This window comes from Puntigrus tetrazona, chromosome 18 (genome assembly GCF_018831695.1).
Source record: "Puntigrus tetrazona isolate hp1 chromosome 18, ASM1883169v1, whole genome shotgun sequence".
Taxonomy (NCBI): Eukaryota; Metazoa; Chordata; class Actinopteri; order Cypriniformes; family Cyprinidae; genus Puntigrus; species Puntigrus tetrazona.
Window position 1 is genome coordinate 24988686 of NC_056716.1, and position 16503 is coordinate 25005188.

The window sequence follows — 16503 nt, forward strand, 5'->3', positions numbered from 1 at the left end:
AACTGTTCATGGATCAGCTTTTTTATGAGGATATTTACAAGGTCTTTACTGCCATTTAGTGGCTAAAAACAGAAGTGCAATTTAACAGTGTATAAATTATGCTAATGTTTCATTGTATAGTAGGATAACGATTTTATTCCCTTGATTTTTGGCATAAAAACTTCAGAGCAAAAAAGGGAAAATAAAAACAGAAGAACGTTTCTCTTAAAATGTAAATTTTACAATTATTTTAATATTTATTTTTATATTGTTTGTAGAAACACTGCAGTTCAGTTAAGCAACCAATTTAATTTTGTACCAAAATGCTTGGATTTCATGCTTTGATTTTAATTTTTTATTCAGAAACATGCAACAGATGACTTCATTGTAAATTCATAGAATGTTGCTCTATTAAATAATACACATCTCTACTGTATTTTATTTCTGTAATGCATTTACAAAGTACAGTATGAAGTAGCATATTATGATGCCTCTTTTAGTTTCATATTTTCCACAGAAATTATACCTTGTGTGCATGTCACCAATCTTAAGCATGTGACCATGTTATTAGTTCCACCCGGCATCTTATGAAACTCCTAGAAGCAATTCCCTTTTAATGTGATGGAAAGATGTAATTGCTGCTCTTGATCCAACTGTTACATCACAGTCAGGGTATTTGCACCTCCCTTTGTTGCCCATAACAAGCCTGTGGGCAATTCTGTCTAAAGCGCACAGGATCAGACACACTTGGTCCACTGTTTCTTATCTTCAGGTTTTCAGTCACACTTTGTGATATAAGCTTCCCCATTTGCTTGATGCTGCTGGCCTTGTTCTCTCTGTAGATAAATCAGTCTCGAATTGAATACACTGAACACTCACCTAGTCGAGCCTTCATTATTCAATTCCCTTTTTCTGCATTCAAAACTCATTCACGTCCATGTCATTCGCATGGTTACTAATGTCAAGTTCTTTCTCATTTTTATCATTGGAGACTTTATTCTAAACCTTTTTTTCCTTGTCTTTCTTGGAGGGAAGTTATCTTGTGGCTTATGGCTAGCTAAATAAAATGCTCTTTTGATTCTAATAATGCAACATGTTTTATCTCTTTCTGAATAGTGTGAAGAGAAAATAGCCTAATGTGTTAACTCATGCTTCAGTCAGCCTGTCCCTCACGGTGCTTGCCTTGAATAAACTGGAAATCTGGAATGACTTGTATTCAATTAAACCTGCTGTTTCTAAGGCATGGGAACAACTTCCCAATTTATCAATATTTCACAGAATACAAGATTCTGAGAAGATTTCAACATGAACCTTTCATCATTTTAGTGGCAACCTCAGGAAACATTGCATCACAAAAACAGCATTACGAAGGAACTATGCAAAACTATAGACTATACTTACATTAGATGTATCAGATTTGATCAATCACTTATATAAGTTCAAACAAACAGGTTCTCTATAAGAAGTTGCATGACTGCCATTTCGACGTATGGACATATACTGTGGATTGATTGATTGATTGATTGATTGATTGATTGATTGATTGAACAACATAAGTGACCTAAATGACTAGCGTAGATTTATTTATTATGTTCAAAGTTCATCACAGGACATCAGAAAAGACAGAGTCCATAATACATTAAATTCTGAAATCCGATCATATCAGTGAGGCCTATGCGTTTATTTATCCAGGTGTAATAAATGATACTTTATGATCACCCGTTTTGTTTATCACTGCATGCATGAATTTAGAATTAGAATTATGCATTTTTTTAAAATATATATTTATATGTAAAAAAAATATAACTGTAGGGGACCGTTTCAAAATATCTGTAGCCAATGCGGTTCTTCTCATAATAACGGAAAAATACTGCCAAAGAGAAGTCCTGACAAATACAAATCAAGTTCCTGTGTGACGTCAAGCAGCCAGGCAGGAGGAGACTTGTGCACAACATTTCTCACACACAGTGAGCTGCAATCGTGTCTGGCCGGTTACCATCTCAATACCCCTAAAAACATATCTATTTTTATATTTATCCCTTTTTCTCTTTTAGAACAACAAAACCAAAATCAAAACTGAGGTTGCCTTAGTAAAGGTAGGGTTTTTTTTTGTATTTAACGTAAGATAAAATGGCTGCTGTTGTGAGTGCGTGAATGCAGAAAATGGCGTCGTTATAGAACAAACATCTGAGAGTGTTTCTGCTCGCTTTTCTTTTCGTAAAACGTCGATATACATGTCAGTCGTTAGGTAGATTAATATGTATAATTTGGCTTCTCTCTGTGTTCTGAAACGTGTAAAATATTACATGACCAAACACAGCATGCACGCTCGCTGTTACGCAGAAGCTATTATAATAGTGGAAATGTTTGGCTGTAACTGTTATATGTTGACGTTATCGTTATTAAGTGATTTGGTCGTCTTTCAGGCTTTCAAAATAATGAAAACTGAAAGACGTTACGTTAATCGGCGCTTGCTCGTTTTTCTTTGTTAGCCTCGTTACTGTGTTAGCAAGCTAAAGGTTTGGCCTCTTTTGTTCCGACTATAATTTTATTTCGACTATATATATTGGCGCTATAAACCATTTTGATGACATTTAATATTACTCTCTGGTGTAGGCTTTATTATCTTTAGAGGAAGAGGAAATTGTTAAATCTGATCAGACTTGTACATCCACTGTGTGTGTAACACGCAGCCATTTCTGAGCAAGGCAGTTTTCTCGTGTTTCCTTGACTTTCTTTGTTGTTTCTTTCTCTAATACAGTTCGGATTTCCCCACCCCGCCCTTTGATTATTATTCTTTTGAAGATTCTTCGTTGTCAAGCCGCCAAAGTGGAGAGTGTGATTGCAGAAGGGGGTGCTTCTCGTTTCAGGTGAGATAAATGGTCGTATGTGGGCCAGGACTTGGTCATCAGACTTTCTTAATTTGTTATCCATCAATAAAAGAAACATAGCTTAGCTGTACCCTAAATTATAAAGACAAATTACCTGTTTACATCATTGTTTGTTCAGCAAAAGTCTTCATTTTGAGGCACCCAATTTAAATGGGATTTCCCAATGTTGAAGCTTTTCACGACAAGATTATCTGTGTATAGGCTTACTCTCAGATGAAACACCATAAACATTGTGTATTGACTGGCATTTCTCTCTATTGCACGCTGGTTCAGTTGCGTTTTAGACCCGATCATCTGCGTTGACGCCACACCAGTCACCTTGAGCAAGTGGACAGTTCAATCGATTTAACTTAACTCATGACCGAGGGGTAAAGCATTTGCCTGAATTTTTAAAAGGATTTTTGAATTGAAGATTGAAAATTGATCGAGATGGGGGAACTCTTCTTGATGGGTGTCTTAAAATGGAGTCACTCAGATATTGGGGTACTTGCCACGTTAAAGATAAAAAGTCATAAGGTGTATTAACTGATCCACCAGTTCTGTTTTCTGCTGCTTTGTTTTTAAAATGGTTTCCACAACTCCTGTTATGTGTTGTCTTGTGGTTGTTGTGTGACTAGACAACTTCAGAAAATCAATCTAGTATGGCTTTTATTTAAATTTTAGTGCTTCTTCGGGCGGAGGAGGAGGTAGGGGTGCACCTCAGCACTATCCCAAGACTGTCGGCAACAGGTATGATTTAAGTCAACAATAATCCAGATTTTGCAATATGCTTTGGAGACTCTAATCGCTTGGTTTTCTTTACAGCGAGTACCTGGGGAAAACCCCAGGGCCTAGCGTTCAGAGATGGGTTCCTTCACGAAGCACTAGACGAGATGTCAACTCCTCCAATGAAAAAGAACATCACGATGCAATATTTAGGAAAGTGAGAGGGTGAGTGTCCTTAAGGAGAATGAATATTCACTTCAGCGGAGATGGGAGTTTAAAGAAGCCTCTGTTTTTGAGCTCTTTTGTTCATTGTGCCCTGAGCCTTGTGAGCATGTTTTTGTGGTTGGGTCAGCTGACGCTCTCAAGCTCAGATAAGTACACATTACATGTGGTAAACAGTGGTCTTTGTTATAACTGGTTCAAGATGTTTATTCTATGCTCTTGCTTCTCTCTTGTAGCATACTTAATAAACTGACCCCTGAAAAGTTTGACAAGCTATGCCTTGAGCTTCTCAATGTGGGCGTAGACTCTAAACTCGTCCTCAAAGGAGTCATCTTGCTGGTAAGATTTTTTTTTTTTTTTTTTTTTTTTTAAACTTTACATCTCTCTCTCTCCCCTCCCCTTTCTACCCACTGTAAAATTGGTAATTCCAGGATGACACAAGTTTTTAATACTAGTGGAAGGTCCTCCAACTTGTTTTTTCTGCCGAGTGCCTTTATCCATTAAGGTTGAGGAAATTTTATTATTCAGTTAACTCTTTTGAAGAGATCATTAAATTTAGTTAAATTATAAAAACAGATATAGTTTAGTCAGAATATTTCTCGCCATTAAAATATCTTATGGAGCTGAAATGGCAGCTATAACGTAAACAAACAACCATAAAGAATCATTCTAATACACTGTTTTGGTGTTTTTAATGTTGAAAACAGTTGTCCTGCATATTTCTATGTAAACCGTGATTTATTTATATATAGATTATATTATTTTTATATAAAATCAATAGAACAGAATTTATTTTTATAATGTAAATTATGGCATCTTTTTAAAAGGAAAAAAAGTCTTACTACTAAAACACAATAGTGTAGGTTATGGGTTTTGTGGAAATTGCAATAAAATAAATATTTAGAATATCTTCCAAACCTTCTCAAATGTATACATATATTAACTTTATTTCGCACACCAAAAAAAAAAAAAAAGAAAAACACTCAGGAATGTTTAAATGCTGATTCTGACTATTTAAAGCAACAAAGTCATACCAGACATGTTAGAATAAAAACTTAAATCTATAGATAACAGCATTTTCATGCATTAAAGAATTACTATTGCTGTAACATACTAATTCTGTAGATCTTGTATCTTGTAGATCGTAGACAAAGCCCTAGAAGAGCCTAAATACAGCTCACTCTATGCTCAGCTATGTCTGCGTTTGGCAGAGGATGCACCAAACTTTGATGGCCCTACACCTGAAATCCAGTCATCACAAAAGCAGAGCACAGTGAGTATCTCAAATTAGAATTTGTATTTTATTAAGGGTTGTTGAATCTGATAGAGCTATCTGTAATTAATTTGGTAACAAATTATTTAATTGCACATGTTGTTTAATTTTTTTTAAATAATGCACCATACTTGTCTGCAGACTTTCAGAAGACTTTTAATTACCAAGCTTCAAGATGAATTTGAAAACCGCACCAAAAATGTTGACAGTAAGTCACTCCCTACCACAGCGTCTTGTTTTTGTTGTTTTGTTTTTTGCAAGACATTATGCTGTTACTCTTTAACATTTAACCGTCTCTTCATTTAGTCTACGACAAACAAGATAACCCTCTCACCTCTGAGGAGGAGGAGCAGCGTGCCATTGCCAAGATCAAGATGCTTGGCAATATCAAATTCATTGGAGAACTCGGCAAACTTGACCTCATCCATGAATCTATCCTTCATAAGTGCATCAAAACAGTGTGTATCAACATTTCAGTCTATTATTTCCACTCAGTTATGTTCTTTGGTTAGTGGTGACTCTCACACTACACCTTTCTGTAGCTTTTGGAGAAAAAGAAGAGGGTCCAGCTCAAGGACATGGGAGAGGATCTGGAGTGTCTCTGTCAGATAATGAGGACTGTGGGGCCCAGACTCGACCATGAAAAAGCCAAGGTAGTACATGACCCAAAAATTAAGGGTCGCATTGCTTGATAAATATTTAAATAACAAATCGTCTCTTACATTTCCAACATTTTTGTAATTTTGTTACCAGTAACAAGTTTAAAGTAGGAAAAAAAAAGTGTAGTTTTGTAGGATTCTCTGGTATGAGTTTCAACCATGAAGCAATTGTCAGCAGCTTGTGGTCTTTCCGAAATTGATCGTTGATGTACTTTTGCACCTTTTTTAAAATTGGTCAATTTGCTAGAAATTGGCTTTGTATTTGTAACAATCAGACATGACTGGAATAATGTCATGGTGGCTTTTTGGAAAGTCCTATAGTGCCATTTGTTTTTTTTTTCTCTCTCTTGTGGAGCAGATTTAAAAGGATGATAGAGCCATTAAGTTACATGAGTGTGATTTGTGGGTATGATCTCTCATCCGTTGTTGCCTTTCCCACAGTCTTTAATGGATCAGTACTTCGGCCGTATGCGATCCTTAATGAACAACAAGGATTTGCCTGCAAGGATTCGTTTCCTACTGCAGGACACCGTAGAGCTGAGAGAGAACAATTGGGTTCCTCGCAAAGCTTTCATCGACAACGGACCAAAGACGATTAACCAGATTCGTCAAGATGCAGTGAAGGTAAAGAAGTTTTTCTTTTGTTACAGTTTACAAAAACTGTAATGCTAAGAGTTACAAAAAAGTGTTTAATACAAGTCTTTCTTTCCCTCTTTGAAGGATTTGGGTGTTTTTATTCCACCCATGAACCAGGGAATGAGAATGGACTTCTTCCTAGAAGGCCCCTTCATGCCGAACAGGATGAAACTGGATAGAGAAACTCTTGGGGGATTGGCCGATATGTTTGGTCAAATGCCAGGTAGGTTTATAACCAATTTGTTGAAAAAGGTGCCATGTGTATTTTTTTTTTTTTTTTTTTTTTATATATATAAATATATAACCTTTTTTGTTTTTTGGCAGGTAGTGGCATAGGGACTGGTCCAGGTGTGATCCAGGACAGATTTTCCCCAACCCTAGGTCGTCATCGTACAAATCCTCTTTTCAATGGCCACAGTGGACACATGGCTTCCCAACCACAGTCACAATTTGACTTGGGTATGAAGCCTTTCATCAAGTCTAACCAGGTAAGCATAAACGTTTTAACAGCTCATATAGCAGTATGTGGGGAAAACATTGAGATTCCTAAACAACTATATATCCCTAGGGACAAAGTCAGCATTTTCACAACCAAAACCAGAACCATTCAAACCAGCAGCAAGCTCAATCTAAGGACATGCCTCCACGCTTCAAGAAGGGGCAGCTCAATGCAGACGAGGTAAACAAGACACTACATGCTGAGTAAAACCAAAACACATTCTACCCTGTGATTATAAAAAGACGCGTTATTCTGAGGGACTCCACTGAATGGCAGTTTTCATACTTTGTCTGTTCTTTGTTTCTTGCTGTTCTTTCTCTCTCCCTTTATGCTTCTCTTCTATCCCTCACTCTTAAACTGCCAACCAGTCCGCTGACTGCGATTATGAGATATGAGGGTGTGAATTTTAAAAAAATTGTCCAGAATTTAGTCTTTATAATTAGCCTAACAAATGTTCTGTATGTTTTCCCATTATCTTTGTTTGCAGATCAGCCTTAGACCTGCTCAGTCGTTCCTCATGAATAAAAACCAAGTGCCAAAACTGCAGCCCCAGATTCCCACCATGATTCCTCCCAGTGCTCAGCCTCCACGTACACAGACTCCACCACTAGGACAGGTAGATAAATCTCTCAGCTAGGGTTAATATTGCATGTCAATGAATTTAGATTCCATAGAATGACTTTGCTTCTTTTTTTTTTAGCCTCCTCAACTTGGTCTGAAAACCAACCCGCCTCTGATCCAGGAGAAACCTCAGAAGACTATTAAGAAACCAGCCCCTACTAAGGAGGAACTGCTGAGAATGACTGTGCGTGCCCCTTTTTTCCCCCTCTTTTTGTGTTTAAAGCAATTCTCATCATCAGCTGTTAAGTCTTTCTAATGGTTTATTGAATTTGTTCACAACAGGAGAACATTGTGACTGAATATCTGAACAGTAAGAACATGGAGGATGCTGTCAATGGTGTGAAAGAGATGAAACCTCCCAAACACTTTCTGCCAGATATGTTGAGTAAGATCATCATGTGTTCTCTGGAGAGGACTGATGAAGACCGGGAACATGCTAGCACTCTTATCCATACACTGCGTACTGAGGGCTTCATCACTGGGGAAAACTTCATGCAGGCAAGTTTCCTTTGTGGTTTTTTTTCCCCATTTCAGCAATCAAAATATTTGTATTTTGTTACATTTAATTCCCATAATTGATTTGTTTTTTTGTTTTTTTTGTCATCAGGCTCTGCTGAATGTCTTGGATCAGTGCCCTAAGATTGAGGTGGACATTCCTCTGGTGAAGTCATATCTAGCACAGTTTGCAGCACAGGCAGTCATTGCTGAATTAGTCAGTGTGGCAGAACTGGCTCATCCACTGGAGAACGGCAACCACTTTCCTCTTTTCTTGCTATGCCTGCAGCAAGCTTCCAAGCTCAAGGACCGTGAGTGGCTCACAGATCTCTTCCAGCAGAGCAAGGTCAACATGCAGAAGATGCTTCCTGGTATGTCTCCATGTACACATACACTTTTTTTTTTTTTTTTTTTTTTTTTCCCTCTCACCTTTGAAATATTGACATTTTGCAAGTAAATGGGATTTCTGTATTTAACTAGAGATTTTTGTTTTCCCAGAAATTGACCAGAATAAGGACCGCATGCTGGAGGTTCTTGAGGGAAAAGGTTTAAGTTTCCTTTTCCCCTTGATGAAACTGGAGAAGGAACTGCTAAAGCAGATCAAGGCAGACCCTTCCCCTCAGTCCATCTATAAGTGGATTAAAGACAACATTTCTCCCAAACTCCACACCGACAAGGGCTTCATCAACATCCTTATGACCAGGTGCAGCCAATTGAATGTTCTTTACATTCATAAATGGAGATATGCGAGATGGATATAATTGAAGTTGTTGTGGTTTTTCCCTGTTTAACAGCTTCTTACAGTATATCTTTGCTGAACTTGGCGTGAACGAAGGTGATGAGCAACTGTCCTCCCCTTCAAAAGAGCAGCTGGACCAGGAGAAGCAACTGCTACTCTCCTTCAAGCCAGTCATGCAGAAGTTCCTCCATGATCACACTGAACTGCAGGTCAGCGCCCTGTATGCCCTGCAGGTGCACTGCAATGCCAACACTTTCCCAAAAGGTAAAGGAAAAAAGTTTTTTGTAACCGGAGACATTCTGAATCCACACTTTTATTATTTCGGTTTTTTTTACTCAATATTTGAGGCTCTGTGTTTTTTTTTGTTTTTTTGTTTTTTGTAATTTAGGCATGTTGCTTCGCTACTTCGTGAACTTTTATGACATGGAGATCATTGAGGAGGAAGGTTTCCTTGCATGGAAAGAAGACATTTCCCAAGAATTTCCTGGAAAAGGAAAAGCTTTATTCCAGGTAAGTTTAACCACTGTGTTCTCAAATGGAAAAGTTTTTACCTTAAGTACAAGAATGTAGAATGACAGGTCTTTTTAACATTTCTTTTTAGGTGAACCAGTGGCTGACTTGGCTTGAGACGGCTGAGGAAGAGGAGTCTGAGGAGGAAGCTGACTGAGGAACCAGACTAGTCTTCTAGTACACATCAGTTTCCTGCTATGTGACTTGCTGTCTTCTCTTTGGTTCCTGCATTCTTTGGAGTAGCTCACACTCGGCCAATTACAGTACACTGCTGCTAGGCTCATGAATTAAATGAAAGACGTAGTAATACCTTGATCGTAACGTCTCTAATGTGTTTTCTCGCATCATAACCAATGTCAGACTTGTTATCTGCTTTAGTTTCAGAACCACTATGCTTTTTCAGTAGAAAAAGTGGTAGCCAAATCTTCCTTACATGTTTGTTTTTTGTTTCACAAGACACAGGACAGAAAACCTTACAGCGTCTCGACGGATGTGAAACTGTATAGAACCAATGATTTGTTTACGGTCTGTCTTGGGGATTGATTAAAATGAATCTTGAGATCCTGGTTGAATGGCCTTTTGTAGGTTACGCTGTAGACGCTTTTATTAGTGTTATTCTGGGTCGGTTGCAATATCTTACACCCCTTGTGCATGATTTAAACATCCGTAAAACTGTAATCACTGTAACATATTAGCAGTTTCCATTTCTACCTCCTACTGAATGAGCGTTATTTAGTGCAGGCTTCTGATGTCTAAAGTTTTAGTCTTGAATTAAGATCCAGAACATCTGCGTAGTTTGATTTTGCACAACACACTACCTAATATGTATCTCAGCTTGCAGTAGTTCAAGTGCTTTCCATTGAAGATGCAGAAATCAAGCTACTAGTGTCAACTTAATGCCTCTGCTGCCCCAGCCTTACTTCATCGATGTTCTTCAGTGTGTTCTGGCAAGGTAACTGAAATGTGTTGTTTAATGGCAGTAGTAATGTTGTCCTTCAGGTCCCACTGACTTGCTGCGAATTATTCCAATCTTAAACATCAAAGTGATGGATTATTTTAACCTGCATTTTATTGGGTCACTAAATGTAAAAGAAAATGAGAAAAATCCAGGAAAAAAACGAGGTGAAAGGCTTTGCCCTTGTCAATAAGGGTTTCTCAGACAACCTTTTATTGACAGGTGTTTTAACTGTGTTTGACAAAGTTAATCTTGTACACTTGCGTTTGCCAACATGTTAACTGCAATCCAGTTGTCAGAAAGAAAATGGCTTATGATCATGACATTGTAAGGCTGTTTAGTGCTGTATTCATCACCACTATTGCTGAATTCATAATAAAGGAAAAACTTGATCAGCTAAAGATTTTCAGTTACTTTTTTTTTTTTCTTTAATAGGTTTCATTGTGCTAAATCTCTTGTAAAGAGAATTATTTTGCCAGAATCTATTTATTTTTTTATTCCACAAGGAGACAGTAGTGATTGACTGTTAGCACGATTAAAATATTTTTTTGTATGTGAAAATGTTCACAATTTAGGCATATTAAATCTAGAAGATTTTACAACAGATATTTAGTAGTTTAAGCAGTATATCTAAAACTAGACATTTACATTTATTCCTCATCAGTGGGGATCCAGAAATATTCCACTTTCCTGTTTCTCCTTGAAAATCCCGATTCGTGGGTGTCTGCCATTGGTGACAGCTCTCTGAAGTGGCCTGGGCCTGTGTCCCGTCCTACTCGAGGAGCAGCCACCCTAAACATTGTCCTGCTGAGATATGAGATAAATCAATACATTTACTTATCAAAGATAAGCATTTGATAGGTTATACGTACCTCCCTGAACTCCTGTCTGATTCCTCACTGTTGAGGTCAGGCGTAGAGATATACACAGGGTCTCCTTCCTGTTGTGTGCATGTTATTTAATGTTATATAGTAACAAAATGGATGTTTACACTTGTTTATTTTAATAATGTGTTGTAAACACAGACAGGAAACTTTACCGTGAAGTTCCTTGGTGTGCCATCTTGATTTTTCAGGATCTTAACCCTCTGGTCGCTTTCAGTCATGCACAGGAAGTAGCTCTTAATATTAGCTTGACACTGAAGTGAGATGCAAGTATGTGTTATTTTGCCATCAATTCAGGAAAACAATAATTTCACAGTAACAGCTCCATTTTGAAGATTTTACCAATGTTATGATTATTTCATAAAAAGGAAAAAAATTCCATACATACAGGACTGTTCAAATGTTCAAAATTTTGCTCAGAATTTTGGATCGACGGGAAGAAAAAAACTTACGCTCACCAGATGTAAAATACATGAATTAAAAATACAGTAAAAAGTTATTGACATAACTACATTGTTAAATATTATTTTAATGTAAATATATATATATATATATATATATATATATATATATATATATATATATATATTTTTTTTTTTTTTTTTTTAATTCTTTTGGTGGCAAAGCTGTAATTTTTTAAGCAGTCATTACATTTTCAGAAAGTATTCTAAAATGCTAATTAGATGCCCAAGAAACATTTATTATTATCAGTGTTAAAACAGTTGTGCTGCTTAAAAAAGGTGAAAGTGGAAACTACTTTTTTTTCAGAATTATTTGATAAACATTTTGAAGTAGAAAGACATTTAGTAAATGTCTCTAATGTCACAATTGTATGCCTCCTTGTAATTTAAAAATAGATCAATACAATATTGTTGTTATGTTGCATTGTTCTGGAATGTTGAAAATAAGTGGGAGCAAAATTCTGTGTCTTTATTCAAGATGGACACAAAAGGAAAGCTGGACATACTGCTTTGGTCTGTCTCAGAGACTTAAATTCTTCCTGGGCCCTGATGACTTCTGCCAGAACCTGGTGTTTCTCTCTCCAGCTGAGACACTCCCTGGTGCGATCTTCCCTCTCCCGCTCGGCTAAATGTCTTTCCTGCTCAGATTCCTGCTGGGCTTTATTGGCCCTTTCTCTCTGCTCTTCAGCAACCAGAGCTCTGCGTCTGGAGTTCACCTCCCTACAGAGAGAGGATGACAGTGACAGACAGCATCATGAACCAGACTGTTCCAATTCAGCTTTTATTGCATTATAATGGCCTGAATGCTGCCACGCCAGGATCCATTCACAATGCTTGTATTACCAATGATAAATGGCATTACTGAAGGCTTTCGAGCTTACTTTTCCATTATCTTCACATTCTCCTCAGTCAGCTCCTTCAGTTTGTGTCGTAACGTGTTCCTCTCATCCTCCAGTATTCTGTTCTCCTCGTGGAGAGCCTGCTTTTCTCCTGACACCCTGTCTAGTTTTAGCTTGGTCTCAAAGTAATTCTTTTCAGCTTGTGCTAAAAGCAGCTGGACATCACTGTGCTGTGGGAGACAGTATGCAAATGATTTCAGTGGAGCCATACATAGAATTATTTCGCATTTATGTGTTTGATGATGTATCTGTACCTCTTTTTTTAGCACATGTAGTTCTTCACTGAGCCGTGTTTTGTCAGCTACTGCGAAATCTTTCTCTTGTCTGCTGTCTATTGCCCGAGCCTCCGCCAGTGCCCTGCTCTTGTCCGCCTCTGCTCGTCCTCTGTCAGCATCTTCAGCTGCCCTGGAGCATAGTGTGGCCCTCTGCTGGCTGAGATGCATCTTCTGTTTCAACTGATTAATACAAAGGAATAAAGAGTCCAAAAACATTTTGATTCTCTGCAGACTAATTTCAAAGTCGTTTAAATGGAAATAACCGACTAGTTCAAATAAGAAAACCTCAGATGAAAAGTCAAAACACCGTGTGTAACATGCAATCCACTTTTAAATACTTTATGAACAAATTTTAAATGATTCCAGATACATTGCTATTCGAGTTGTTCTTATTTTCCATCAAACCGTTTAAATTTGCAACACTGGCAGCAACAAAAGCGGCATAATTTAGGTGGCGCATTTATACAAGAAGAAATGGCTTGTTGTTGTGGTTTCAAAGGTTACCAAAAACAACACAGCGTTGAGCTGATCAACACGGTTTTATTAGGCATTGTACCGAGATAGCATTACTTCATACGTAATGTTTCCTCATTTAAATCGGTGGTCTGTTTCCAAGTGGAAATTTCTGAGAGGCAATGAGCGACATAAAAAAAACACATGTAGCAAATGCAAGGTTTGGAGAGTGAAATAAAATTTGTTAGTTTTGTTAAACACTCGAGTTCGAGTGGATGCCGACTAGCAGCGGCGGTTCTGCTCTTCTACACTATGATTTCAGATGTGTTGTGTGCACACCTCTTTAACTTGGGCCTGGAGTTCCTGGTTGAGATTGCGCAGGTTTCTCATGGTGAGCTCACTTTCAGTCCTCATCATGATCCTTTCCATGTGAATTTCATTAGACAGATACTTGTTCTCCTTTTTTAGGTCTTCACATTCCTGAACAACACAGATACTGAGAAAATGACTGTATACTTCCAATAAGATACAAAATATATTTTGTAGAATGATTTTTGTTGGGTTTGTGTAATATTTAGTATTGTCTGTACACATGCATTTATTATATATATATATATATATATATATATATATATATATATATATATATATATATATATATATATATACATTAATGTATTAATGTTTTCAGTATTTAATGACCTTAAATTATGACAGAATGTTGAACTCTTCTTAATCGGAAAAGAAACTTTGTTTTATTCACACTGTAAATGACTAATTTTTACAAATTAATTTTCCATATGTACATGTCAGTCACGAGGCTCAAGAATATTTGAATTCTGTTAAAAATGAACGTGTGTGGTCTATTAAAGTACACCCTTGTTTTCAATGTGTCCAGAGGACATTGCCCTAATGTTCTCCTTCATGTCAGCACCTACCTTCCTCTTTCTTACTAGTTCTCCCTGCAGGTGGTTGATCTGCAAGAAGGAGCCGCTGGCACTCAGAGCACTCACGGGTCGGACTGCACGTACAGGTCTTCGAGGAGGGTGCGTGGGTTTCAGAACTCCTTTAATCTCCTCGATGCTTTCGAATCGGCCGCTCATGTTGTTGCTGCTGTGAGAAAGAGACTTGAAAGTACCGCTGTCTGAAGCAGGGGTCTTCAGGGAAGTCAGAGCCTGGAGCTCTCCATGAGAGCTGGCCCTTAGGTTCATGGCTCTGACTGGACGCTGAAACCAGATGTGAACTATAAATTTTGGGCTGCTGTGAAATGTGTTTTCCTCTTGCCAACCCAATGTCCCTTGACGTGAATGCAATGGGAACTAAGGAGACTCACCAACATGTAGCCTAGTTCAATAATTTATGAGGAAATGTTATACCAACTCACAGGGAGCAGAAACTCTACGCTACCACAAGGGATCCAACACAACTCATCTCATCCTTGACTAATTGCACCATACTGCCTCTCAACATCCTGAAATGAGCTGGTTAGGGTTAACATCATATTGGTAATGAAGCCAGAACTGAAGCCTAGATTAAAATTTTTCGAAGAAAATGTGACTGGTGTTTACCAAGAAAAAGCTGATAACAAGAAATGTTAAAGCTGTCTGTGATATTCTGATCATTACATATGACTATGAGTTTATATTAGTTTCTTGGAAATTCCCCATTTTATTGTCCTTTAGGCAAAAATGTTGAACTCATCTTACATTTACTACATTGTAGTAAAAATTACCTCAGATTTCAGCATTATTACTGCAATAGGTACTGGTCTGGGTACTCTAAGAAAGACTTTGTCAGGCTGCCCCGTTATGTTGATTCTTATTAAAGTTACTAAAGTTATTCAGTAAATAGCAGTGAATGATTGTCTCATTGTATTTAAAGACACAGACAGCAGCACGTTTATTAGACTGCTGTCACTTTAAGACCGAATGCACAGATTTTCCATTAGGTGCGAACCAGAAGCTCAAAATAGTCTTTATGTCTCACTCCATCTTGGATCGCAGGCACAGAAAGCCTTTTGGTGCTCATTGTTTTTTGAAAGACGTTATGTAGGAAGAGCAACAGTGCAGCACTTTCCTTGGATTTTCATAATCACTGGAAGCCAAAAAAAAAAAAAAAAAACCTAAACAAATTTCTATTAATCACACTACCCTAATTATTAATTCATCTTTGAGAGCAAGAGGCCCCATGGTATTTCAGGAGCCCTAAGCAACTTGTATTCTTTGTGTATAGAGGGAATAGCTCTGGCTGCAATAACACTGGCATTTTCATCTGTTGCTTAGCGGGTTGCAAGGGGCTGTTCAAACAGAACACGCTTTTACATTCAACACTTCAACTTTCTATGTAAACATGCACTGAACCCTTAAGGGATTTTCACTCAGAATGTGATTTTGCTTTTGTCTGTGCAGGTTTTCCATTGTTTCTCCATGTAAATATAAACATGCACTAGAGCGACATGTTTGACTGTTACGCCTAACCAACAGCCTGCATCTCATGTTTTTAAAAACAAAATGCATCCTTTCGTTTCGTGTGCGTTTAAGATAATCAAAAATTTAAGATTTCATACCCATATAGCTATTTATGTTGTTATCACTCATTGTCACAATTTCACAGGTGAATAACACAGGGGAAAAAATAAATAGCATACTTAAATTATTATTCAGAATTATATCTTTAGTAATAGTCTACCTCAATAACACCAGATCCTCTACAAGTATAGTACACAAGATTGATTCCCTTTACTTTACAGAGAAAGGAAACTCACACCCTTCCATTGTAAATGTATTATTCAAGCAGAGTGAAGCAGCACAAATAAGAACAAGTTCCACTGTCCCAGATAGCCCTGTTTGTGGTTTTGCTATTACCATTAACTGCATAACAACAACTGTATGGGACTAAACAAAAACAGATTTTACATTTTTTTGTGCCATCTAGTTTAGTGATATAATAGCAGCAGAGTACACAAAGTTGTATATATAATATTGAAAACCCCAGTCAAAACCTTTTGTCATGGTTATGGTTTATTTAGTTTGCTCTTATAAATGTCAGGGAAAGATGTGTTTATGTTCAGAAATGTTGTGATTAGATTATTTGAATCAGCAAAAATAGTACAGGATGCTTTGAATAACTTCCTGTAATTTCCTACGCCTCCCATGTGGGTTCATTCAGAGGTGATGCTTTCTTTGTTTGCCTGCATGCCTGACAAGTCATCAATAGCCTGTAATTCACTGTTCCCGGTCCCAACGCATGCGACTTGGCTGGTTGATCTGAAAGTGACGTGGTAAGGAGCCTTCTGTTTATCTAGCCTTCAGAATCACAAACAACTCTGGAAAGAATGACCTGCAGAG

At 37.5% G+C, this 16503-nt stretch overlaps 2 protein-coding genes and 1 non-coding gene across 3 annotated transcripts; 2 read left to right on the plus strand and 1 right to left on the minus strand.

The window, feature by feature from the left end:
- The first annotated feature begins 1897 nt into the window (after positions 1-1897).
- Positions 1898-10585, plus strand: eif4g2b (eukaryotic translation initiation factor 4, gamma 2b). Its single transcript, XM_043264616.1, has 22 exons — positions 1898-2075; positions 2741-2849; positions 3144-3238; positions 3534-3599; positions 3675-3800; positions 4034-4136; positions 4939-5070; positions 5212-5278; positions 5377-5528; positions 5613-5723; positions 6171-6353; positions 6450-6588; positions 6690-6853; positions 6934-7044; positions 7352-7480; positions 7565-7669; positions 7768-7983; positions 8093-8351; positions 8479-8683; positions 8775-8983; positions 9108-9229; positions 9321-10585. The coding sequence occupies exons 3-22, from the start codon at positions 3228-3230 to the stop codon at positions 9384-9386; spliced, it is 2676 nt and encodes an 891-aa protein (XP_043120551.1). The 5' UTR covers positions 1898-2075; positions 2741-2849; positions 3144-3227; the 3' UTR covers positions 9387-10585.
- LOC122323238 lies at positions 7086-7265 on the plus strand. The gene has a single exon (XR_006246977.1). It is a non-coding gene; the product is annotated as a small nucleolar RNA SNORD97 (small nucleolar RNA).
- LOC122362778 (trichohyalin) lies at positions 9927-14367 on the minus strand. Its single transcript, XM_043264333.1, has 8 exons — positions 14095-14367; positions 13496-13636; positions 12683-12883; positions 12411-12598; positions 12036-12249; positions 11224-11322; positions 11057-11124; positions 9927-10991 (listed from the first exon to the last, which is right to left on the minus strand). The coding sequence occupies exons 1-8, from the start codon at positions 14365-14367 to the stop codon at positions 10835-10837; spliced, it is 1341 nt and encodes a 446-aa protein (XP_043120268.1). The 3' UTR covers positions 9927-10834.
- Positions 14368-16503: the final 2136 nt, after the last annotated feature.